We start from the raw sequence: 11,551 nt of genomic DNA on the forward strand, positions 1-11,551 counted from the left end.
GGAGGCTGAACTTAAGACCATTGGCCTCAGCTCTGGGAGAACTCAAATAACGGTGTAGGACATACAAGAGTAAAGGACACAAAACAAAGATACTTAGGAGGAGGCAAAATATATATAAGAGGGGAGAGGGGGGGGGGGAGAAGAGACAGAAGGAGTCAAACTCCTGTCTCCCCCCCTCCAAAAAATCGAAAGGGAAAGGCGAAGCCTAGCAATAGTCATGGGAATGTTGTTGTTTTTTTTATTCATTAAAATAAATATGATTTAAATTGCATAATACATGTGACATACAAAATAATATTATGATGTACAGTAGAGCTTTTTTTTCTTCTTCTCCTTCTCTTTCTCTTCCTCCGCCAACTCATTTTGTTGTTGAGGAACAATATTAGCTGAATACTTAGGTACGTACATATAAAATGAAATGATGAGAAATGGAGGCTAAACAATAAGTATGTTTTGTCAACATACCATAATCATCTATGATTGATTTCTTAAAAAGAGACAAAACCTACGAGTAATGTAAGTTATTAGAACCAACATATAATCACCCCACGATAATAAAGAAAGATGGGAAGAAAGAAATGAATTCATTTATAATGATAATAATTATAATCATAACAATGAAAAAAATTAATAACAAGCCAATAAACAAAATAAAGATGGCAGGATGATATCAAAATTACAAAATAAAAAGTCTATTATGTACATAATTTGTATTGGGAATAAGTTAAGAAAAAAGAAGATTTTTCAGAATTGGAATGAAATTCAAAGACAAAATTAATTCCAATAAGGGGGTTCAATTTTATTAAATCCCGATATTGTATCTTTGTGAGTTCACTGCAAGACCAGTAACAGTAAGAGAGATTCAACTTGGGTTTCATTATGTAAATTTGTTGTCTAGTAGAGTGACACTATCACTCTTGACATGTAGGCCCTCGGTTCAAATTCCACTAATGGCTGCACAAACTTGAGTAATCTTTACTCACAGTCTCTCACTGTACTCAGGTGTAGTATCAGTACCTAACCAATAATCTAAGTCTCGGCCTACATGTTTTGAGTTGTCGTTAACTTTGGACCCACTGCAAAACCTTTTTAGAGGAAATTGCGATTTACAAAAAGATCACATCACAGGACCAAAGTTGCCTGTTCTGAATTTAAAACCAATATATAACTTGCATAATTAACTACAATTTTAAAGAAAGCCGATGTTGTTGTTAGAGAGTTTGTTTTTAAGAGTTTTTTGGCGCTTGCAACACAATTGCAGTTCCAGTAAAAAGGAATAAAATGGGGTAGTAAAAAGTTCTTACAATTAAAGCACCCAAGAAAAATGAGACAAAGGGGAATTGGTTCAAATAGGGATCAGGTGTAAATTCCAAGAGCATACTATCATTGTACTTAGTTTGAGATCACCTAAATGTCTCATCCTAACACAAATGCAGGTCCCCACTAAGAGGAACACATACAAATGTTTACAGATCATATAAATGTAAGACAAAAAAAATAATACAGTGCATAAAAGAGAGATGGTTTACAAGACAAAATATATCATCTCAGCCAGGGCCAGGACAAAATCAAGTAACCTCATTCCAAAACAGAAGACAGAAAGCATGTTGGAAAAGAAGGGGATAGAAGACACAGTAAGTACCTCCCTGACACTATGGGAATGTTAGAGATTAATTTAATTCTGAACATTTGAATCTATTAAAAGGGCAGTGACAGTTAAAAGGGGAGAATTTAAATATTACAGAAAATAATGAACTAACAAAATGACCGATTTCATGGATAAGAAAGAGTGAGGTGGCAACCAGTGACAAATATTAGGCAATCAAGATTTGTTTTTTTAAACACATCTGGCAAGATCTAGTTCATTTTGTGATAGTTATGGAATGGTTTGATTTTTTTCTATTTCCACCTCATACAATTAATAGTTATAAATTATTAATCTATGATTGATCAGTATTGAACTGAATATTATGTCGAATTCCTCCTTGACAAGTTCCATAATAGAACAACAAGCGCAGTGAGTCTTTCCCCATTCTTGTAGCCCCTCAGTATGTAATGACCTCTCAAATGTATTTTTACCAAATCATTTTGTTATTAGGTATTTAATAGTCATTCAAAATAATAATATATAAAGTTCAGCCAATGTAAAACAAAAGGGGCACGATGATCAAAACATAGCTGGGACTAATTCAAACAGAAAAAAGTATATTGTAGAGCAATCTTTTCACAAGTTTAGTCAAACACTTTTAACATCTTATCTAGAATCCCTCCCACTCAAATATTAACAACAATATTAATTTCAAAGTCTGATAATAACACATAAAAAGAGATGATCCTCATTTCAGGGAAGATATGAGAGATTGTTTCCATATTGGTGACAACAAGAGAATCCTTTTGCTCTCACTATATCTTTTCATCTTGTTTATACATATCTTTAGTTAGAAAGATCAACTTCACATTAGCTTTTTAATTTTTAAATAAGCTACGAGGAGGTAACTCAGCGGTCTTTCCTGTCTATTGTTTTTATCATGACTATATATAGTTATTAGAACAATCTGAGATTTTGAGAGAAAACCTTTTCATGGAACGATGTTCATAACATATTAATGGAGGATGAGTTAACTTATATCACAACCAAAGGGAGGGGGGGGGTTGAGTTGATGATGGAATGAGCAGACATTTTATGGAGCCAACCAACCAAAAAATACAATTGTTTCATGCCAATTTTCTCTATCTGAATATCATTGTCAAGGTTCTGATAGTTTGCTCTCCTTTACAGGCTGTAGATAAAAAAAAAACATATAAAGTGAGCAGTTACTGTAGAAACAAAATAAATATCGTCTAACTTTTGAAAATGTACTATATATTGCACATGTTGTGTACAATGACAGTTTGTGTGTCAGAGCTACATTCAACATTTTAAAGAGAGAACATATTGTAGTTTTCCAAACTATTGTGCTGGTATTTAAATGCTTTAAATAATAGCAGAAAACAATATTTCTTATCTGTGTAACAAATCAGTATGTCGTCATTAAAAATAAAATTAAAAATTAAAATTAAAAACAAAAACACTGCAAATACCAATTCCCTCACAAATCTTTATATACAAATATACTATGACATACAGTCTGTAAATTAATCATGGCAATTTTCATTGACAGTGGTTTTATTTATGATAAATCTATTCCTTACGTGAAAAGCATTAAATATGTAAATCTTGACAATCTGATTTTCAAAACATTTATTTAAATGCGATTTGATACTAAGTTTCAATCGACTCAACAAAGTAATGTAGTAGGTAATTTCCACATTTATAATCATATATTACAATCGCATCAATTATCCATCTTGGTGTAAAATTACAATATGAGCAATTGCATAAGGCAGTTATGGATGAGGAAAACTTGAGTTGATCACAATACAATATCTTTGCCCTTGTCTTTTTACAATCCTTGTAAATCCACTACGATACATCATTGCACATGGCAAAAATATGGTTCCACCTATTGCAATAGTTTAAAATACAAAATACAAGAATTCTTCACATTTCTCATCAAAGTCATCAACACAATAATGCTGGATTTCTTGATTCCTTTCATAATTCAAGTAGGTACAAAAGTTGACCAGATGTAGATTCAATAATTCACAATTTACTTCATCATTAAATTGGATTTGGAGACAATGAGATCAGCAATGCTGTAAACTTACATTGACCAAAATGCCTTTTTCTCATTTTGGACAGAAAACGTTGACTTCATATTTGTGACCCACTGCCTCAACACGGCTATAATGTTAGGGTGAGTTATGAAATTATAACCACAAATAGGTGACTTGGAGTTGCATGAAATTGGTTTATTGAGTGCAATCGATATCATTTCTAAAAGTGAAAAAAAACAACAATTAGGATTACACATTCTCGTAATGTTAACTTTTTTTTTACGCCTGGCTCTTATAATCATTGTAGTTTTCAAGATGATAAATCACATAAAGATAGATTAAGATGATCCTTAACATACAAAAAAAGTCTTGAATCTGATACTTCAAGCAAGTGTTAACTCTATTTAAGACTCGGGTATAATTCGTGTTGGCAAGTTGGACGTCAATTTATTGATATATGAAGTAAACGTTTCCTGTACAAACTGAAGAATAAAAAGCGTTTTGTCAGTGTATAGCAGGGCTCCAATTGAATCAAAGGTCCACTGCATCAATATGTCATATATTTCATTCACACCACCATTCATATCGATGTATATATGACCCATGGCAATTCAAATGGCTGGTGACAAAACTTTCGAATACATCCATTCAATATAAATTCTCATCGCTGGCTGAGTTAAGGATTTATCGTTAAAGGTATAGGTCTGGCTCCACAGAGAGGCAAGACAAAACACAAGATAAATGAGACAATATTTCTATTTGTAAATTCATTCTTTTTCTAGAACTACTCGGTTTTATAGAAAATGTCATTTCACAATATAAATTAAGAGTCCAATTTTTCAACTTGTCAACAAATGAAAATGAGCAGATGATTATTCCATTCAAACATTTATCACAAACTGCTAATAGGTCTAAACACTAAACATCAACAGAATCTAAATCTAGTTACAATATCAGAGGTTTCTTGCTGATTACGATACGATAGGGATTATTAAATCGCAACTATATACAAGATTCATAAACAAGATCAAGAAAATCAACAAAAACAAAAGTCTTTCTTAGACAAAAAGAGCCTATTATTGCTTTAACAAAGAGTTATTGATTATAATAATTTAAAAATCAATCATAAAAAAAAGCAAACAAATCAAAATAAACTTGGCTTGCATTGCCATAATATGAAACAAGACTGAAATCTCTGAGATCGAGACGTTTTCGTTAGTGAAAATTTAGCCTAAAACTGACAATTTAAAAAAAGTACAAGTTTATGGATCGAGGGCCAGTGACATTTGGTTCAAGTCCTGTATCCAACATTTCATTTTTACCTTAACCTTTAAATTATTGAGTGATTCATTTCACCAATTTATTTCATGTCAATAATTTCAACTATTCACTTTTCAAATTTGCATTCCAGCTGACACTCCAATTATTTCATGACTTTATGCAAAAAGAACCTGAAGACATATTTCTTCCTTGGATGTGTTATTTATTTATTGTGCTATTACTTAATTGACATTGAATAAAAATATCACAGAACAACAAGAAAAAAACCTTCTCCATTCGTCATGAATAATTATGATGATGATAATGCGACATATTCTGATTGAGGACCTATCAACTCAGCTATTGTTTCTAATTTATAGTCAATTCAACCATATCATTTATCCTACTTTTTAATCCAACTTGACAAGAGCATTTCAACAGATTATTGCATTTTATTGAATTGATCATGCACTCAGAGCATTAAACAAGCTTCATTAACTTGAGAACATTAACGTCACACCAGAAGTAACCCTATTACCCTCAATTTCTTAATCAGGTTTTCATGCTCTTTTCACTAACAGTAAAACCTCTTTATGCTCTGTCTGGGACCGGATGCTCTGAGTCTGGGACCGGAACATAACTTTATAACAAATAATCTAATCATCTATTTTACAAAACCCATGTTACATATAATATTAGCAATAAGCAAGGTTGGCAGAACCGTGAAAAGTTGGGGGCTGGCACTGGCACATGATAGAAATCTGAAGAGATTGAAAGATTCAGTTCATCTGGTTACCAGAGGACAGGGGTTCGACGCTCTAATGAGAAAGGCTGATTTTTCCTTGTATTTATTTATCATTCTTCTTTTTCTGGCACTGTATCATGTATACTTTTTCAGAATTTTACGTTGGCAGTACAGCAAGGTTTTACAATGCTTCCCTTCATCATTATAATGGGTCAGAATAACAGCTAGTTATATTTGGTGCACAAAATAATCTATATATTTATTTTTTACATATTTTTTCAAGACTTGCATACAAATCCTGTAACAATAACAAAATATTTTTCTCCCCTTCTTCTGCCTATCACCTGTTACTTGGCAGTTTTGATGTAGTTGTGCTATTAATCAGCTGGAGTCTTTCGTTGTCGTCTGCAGAAACAAAGTCAGGGTCCCATTCAAGGTCGCTGGAATGTAATGGGCTGGCAGTAGAGGTCTTGGACCAGTTGTCCTCTGATACTGACACTGGCTGGCGGCGTTTGTTGGGAGACATGCCTGGTAAAGAATCAATAATTGAAAATCATGTTTTGTTTGTGTTTTTAAGGGTTTTACAGCGAAAATGTTGCGATTAACTGAAGTTGCATTTAACCGAAGTTGAGTTTCCTGTCCACTATTGCAACATTTTACACAAATATGGTAACTCCAACCATTGTTGTAAACATTATTCTTAGTCCACCACAGACTGATTGAAATAAAAACCTTATGTCAGCCCTATATAAATTTTGGCAAGCAAAAGCAGCTTTGATGCAAGTCGACATCTTATTCAGATTGGATTAACTTTCATTCTTTTGTTCTCAACATTTGTAAGAGATTAGCTGCAGTAATAATAATAACAATAATAATAGTAAAAATAATAATAAAAATAATAATAATAATAATAATAATAATAATAATAATAATAATAATAATAATAATAATAATAATAATAATAATAATAATAATAATAATAACAGCATATATTTGTATAACGCTCTTTGATAATTATCATATTTTTAAGGTTTTGAAAAAAAAATTCAAAATATTTTGGACATTCCAAGATTTTTCTTCAAAAGAGAGGATGTACGAAATATTTAGTCATATATCTGGATATTTACTAATGTATTTTTTTTTTTTAATTGTTTTTTTGTTTTGGGCTAAAGAGTGGGTTTTGAACACGTAGCATTCCGTGTTTGGTATTTTGTTCTTTTTTGAAGCTGTTATATTCATTTTTGTTTATCAATTCTATAATTCTATAAATTGATTGAAAAGTTTTAAAAATAAAAACTTTTGTAGTAAATGACAGAATTCTATTTAATAAATGCAATTTATCATTTAAAAATTAATTGTGCAAGCATTACTGAAACTTAAGTTTAGAAATTGCCCTATATTTCTACTCCTTGCTGATGAACAATCGGTTGTATACAAAGCATTTATTGTCTCTTCATTGCATTAATTTGAAAATGTTTAATTTTACACTTGAAGGTTATTTCCCCTTACCAGCTTCATGTTCCCATTCCATGTCCAAAGAACTGGCCTTGGTGTGGGCATTACTACTGCTAGAACTGTGGCCATCACCTGAGCCTAAAATTAAAAGCAAAATTTGGTCATCTTTTAGCTTGATTGAATTGATGCTTCCTGCTTAATGGTTACATGACCTCTTGTGGCTATGAATGTCAATTATTGACATGGATACCTTTTTCACTTTAATCTTATAGTCCTGGGTTATTCAATCAACATACAGTGAATAAACTTTTCAAAATTACATCATTTATCGTATTTGTTGAAACTGGTGTTATAAACTTTTCAATCCTTCCCCTTTTGACTTGATAAGTAGAAAAATATTTTTTTGGAGGGGGATTCAATAATTGAAAATTATAATGTTTTGTTTTTGTTTTTAAGAGTTTTACAGCGAAAATGTTGCGATTAACCGAAGTTGAGTTTCCTGTCCACCATTGCAACATTTTACACAAATATGGAAACTCCAACCATTGTTGTAAACATTATTCCAACAATAGCCGTGAACCAATGCTCCTGTAGTGATTATGAGATAGATAAGAAGTAATAATTTTGAATGACCAGCTTAATTTTTAAGAAAACAAATAAGGTAATTTCGTAATGGTGAAGTCCTTAACTGAATGGAGCTATTTTACAAAAGCACAGGTACTTTTATAAAGATGTGGTACCTTCCAAGTGGAGTAATTATACTGATGTTATAACTGGGGTCCCGATAGCTCAGTTGATACAGCACTTGTTTCACAATCAAAGGGACCGGGATTGGGTCCCGAGTGTAGTTGAGATCTTTTTCTGACCCCTGTCCACCCAGTAGTGAATGTGTAACTGGGTCTGTTAGATCTGGCAGAAAGTACTTTGCGATAGACTAGCGTACCATCCAAAGGCCCAGTAAGCAATTGCTATTGTCCATTTCACGCGATAGAAACCGAGATTACTATTGAAACTGGCAACCATTTCGCTATATTGGATTTTTTGTAGTTTATTTTTCTGCTTCCCAACATGAGAAGTCAGGGGGCATTGTTTTAATAGTCCATAAAAATATAAATAATTGGGAAGAGGGTGGGAGTCGATGTTTACATATTTGGTGGCCTATAACCTAACAGAATTATGGGCTTAATTTAATATTGTTGAGCAGCAATAAATACAAAAATAAAATAATAATAATAATTACTTTTATTCATCCCCCATGTCTAAAGGAACATTTTATACAAAAGTTGTTAAATGCACATAAGATCTTTTTTTTTAACTTCACCCACCATTTTTTACTTGTGATATGGTAGCCAAAGATCTGGCCTTGACATTGGCTAAAAACATCTCAAAATCGTCTTCACCACCAGCTCTGTGGAATGGATGACAAATAAAATAAATTGATTAGATAATTAACTAATATATTTCAACAATGCATACTAATGAAAATGGTAGGAATTTACATTTAGGACGCTATCACATTTTTTGGGGTTATTTTTGGTATTTTATGGTTCTAAGGAGTAAAGAAAAATTCTTTCTTCACGAGTAAAGAGAAATGGTAGGATGAGTGAATCACTTTGAGCAAATGGAAGTGATACTAATCTGCTAGAAGCTGTGGTCAGTAAAAAGTAATAAACAAAAAGGAATACAACATCCAAGATCTAATTACATAAAGGACGTGCTAAATATTTCTCTGCCGTTGATCTGGTTTTTAAGTAATGTTTTTAAAATATTTAATTGTTTTTGTTGTTGGCTGAAGAAGGGTTTTGAGCCTGAAACGTTCCACGCTTGCTATTTTGTACCCTTTTGAAGCTGTTATATTCATTTTAGTTCATTACTTTGAACAAATGGAAGGCGATTTCCAACATGTGTGAGTATTCTATAAATACTATTATAAGATGCATTTTTCCTCTTCCTATTCATCTACTTGTGGTAGCGCCCAGGATTGAGGGATCAGTCCAGAATTATCATCCATATTTAGAGAAGAGACTGAAAGAAATTAAACTGTGACTCTTAATCCAACATTGGGTGAGCAGTAATTCCTTTTAATGATGTGATGTCCCCCCCCCCCCCCCCCCTCCCCCTTGCTGTAGTTGGTGGCAGGCTATTCCATAATCTAACTGCAATGGAAAGATGGAATTAAGATTAGCATCTGTTCTAACTGATGGGATTGATATTTTACTGCTGTGACCTTGTGCTGTTCGAATTGTTAGTCTAACTGACTTGGGAAAAGTGATTGCCAGATGGTTATTGTGAATTATGTGTATGGTTGTGACCTTGTCTTTTTCGTACATAATTAATAATTCCAAGCCAAAATTTCTTCACATGATATTTGAAAAAATAAAGATTGCAAACGTACAGTACACTATAAACACTAAACTCTAAACGCTATAGAATTATTACTTTGATCACCTGACGGTAAAAAAGCACTTATTTCTGATAAGATGGTTCATGCAACATGTTAGGCACTATCAAATGTTTTGGACAAATACATCACTGCTTTAATTCAGTGAAACCTCAAAATTTAACAACCAACTCAATTGCCAATGGGCAAAACATCAAATGTTTTTAGGACCTTACATCTCCCATTCCTCATCATTCTTAGGCCAGGCACTTCCTCCATTTGCCAGATTTTTCTTTGCAGCTTGTTCCTTAGCTTTGTTCATTCTGGCAATCCTTGCAGCCTCTCTCTTGGCTTCATAAAAAGCCTCTTCTTCCCTCTCAAGTTCATCCTCTTGTTGCTTCAGCTGGATGGGAGAAAATAAAGTTTATATGAAATGTAGCATTAATCATATTAATGTCAATATACTGCACAGCTTAGAAAAGTATATGAATAAGTCTTTTTATCTCACCGTCCAGAAAAACACAAAATTAAATGTTGAGGAATGGGAAGAGCCAAATTTTTCATGGTGCAAAAGATTTAATTCAACCTTATATATTAACAATTATTTCATGAAAAAGTATATACTGTATAACTTATTTATTAGTCTTGAGTCTTTCATTCAGGAAGATGATTCTTTTTTAATTGTAAATAAGCGTGAACAATCAAATGGTGCATTCTTAACAATTTTACATTGCTAAATGTTTCAGATTGTTTCTTGGCAAGCCATATGCAGCAGACATTCCACTTTTATACTCTTAAAAATAATCCACTTGGCGCTATTTTGTCCTATACTTTTAGAGTATTTGCCTTTGTCTATAACCAGTTTCTCATTCACACATAATTCAAGAGCAGTAAGGATTGTAAAGTGGCAAGAGTTTTGCACTCACTTTCAATATTGACCATTCTAAAAAAAGGCTTGATTTTGCTATTAGCCAGTGGGCCTATGTTTCGACGGAAGCAATGATTCTGAGTATGTCGGTGTGGGAATATTTATGCAACTTAAATAATTCTGATTATTGCTTCTTATTCCATTATCTGAATTGATAAAGGAGATTGGTAATGGGGTAATGAGAGAAGAGTAATGAACAAGCCCAAATAAACATGTGTTTTGTTTACTGTGCATTATATATATAAACACTATACAGAGAGAGTCAGAGGAAGCAATTCAAAACAAAATCATGACATTGAAACATTATGATACAATGTTAGTTTCATCCACTTGGATTAATTAGGACCATCCTGTTCAACATTTTTTTCTAAAACAATGAAATGGTCCCTCGATTAAAATTATCTTTTAATTAAGATAAATTGAAGCGAGATTATTTTTTCACAATATAGTAAAAAAGAAAAAAAAACATTTTCAAAAAAGGATAAACATCACATGAAAGAAAGCAAATTTTCTTTTTAAAAAATTTCAACAAACGCAGAAAAAGAAACCCAGAAAAGAAAAGAAATGATGCGCAAATATTTAGGAACAAGTTCAAAGTTTGTGCCTTTAAAAAAGCGTTATTATGGAAATTTTTGAATAATTGGAGCAGTTTATCTACGAGTTTTAATTTTCTCTCTGTTTGAAAGAAAAAGGAGATGTGACAAGTCTGATACCATTTTACTACTGATGCTTTGTGTTTAAGTAAAATGGTCACCAATTGCAACCGATACAATCGTGACCACAAAACACAAAACTATGTTAAGCTTTAACGTTTATAGTCGATAGAAGAGGATATAATGAGAACAATTCATCTCTGGCAGTCTTAAAACAATAGGAAAGAGAAGAATGATGCAATTTTCATTAATTCTATAGGTATCATTATCACATGAAACATGGAGACCATATCACTTGAAGATTTCTCTTGAACCAATCTCTAGTTTTGAAATTCTCTTCTTATGATATAAAAAATAAATTACCAACAAAAACATAAATTAATAAAGTTACTTCAATGGCTAAGTATGTGTACAGACATATTTCACAAGATCTTTAACAGTTTGATATCTTATTTCAATTTTTCACTGCCCTG

General features: G+C 32.3%; 1 protein-coding gene across 2 annotated transcripts in view; it reads right to left on the bottom strand.

Annotated features, from left to right (window-relative positions):
- Positions 1–212: 212 nt before the first annotated feature.
- LOC144972967 (AP-1 complex-associated regulatory protein-like) overlaps positions 213–11,551 on the bottom strand; it is a 31,755-nt gene continuing 20,416 nt past the window's right edge. For both annotated transcript variants that reach the window (XM_078914826.1, XM_078914825.1), the window contains 4 exons: positions 9,734–9,900; positions 8,443–8,525; positions 7,172–7,255; positions 213–6,190 (listed from right to left, as the gene is read on the bottom strand). In XM_078914826.1, coding sequence (XP_078770952.1) covers positions 6,003–6,190; positions 7,172–7,255; positions 8,443–8,525; positions 9,734–9,900 — 522 coding nt within the window. In that variant the 3' untranslated portion in view covers positions 213–6,002. The remainder of the gene's footprint in view (positions 6,191–7,171; positions 7,256–8,442; positions 8,526–9,733; positions 9,901–11,551) is intronic.

The sequence above is a fragment of the Berghia stephanieae genome, chromosome 5, assembly GCF_034508935.2.
Source record: "Berghia stephanieae isolate SIO BIC M18660-M18661 chromosome 5, UCSD_Bste_1.3, whole genome shotgun sequence".
Taxonomy (NCBI): Eukaryota; Metazoa; Mollusca; class Gastropoda; order Nudibranchia; family Aeolidiidae; genus Berghia; species Berghia stephanieae.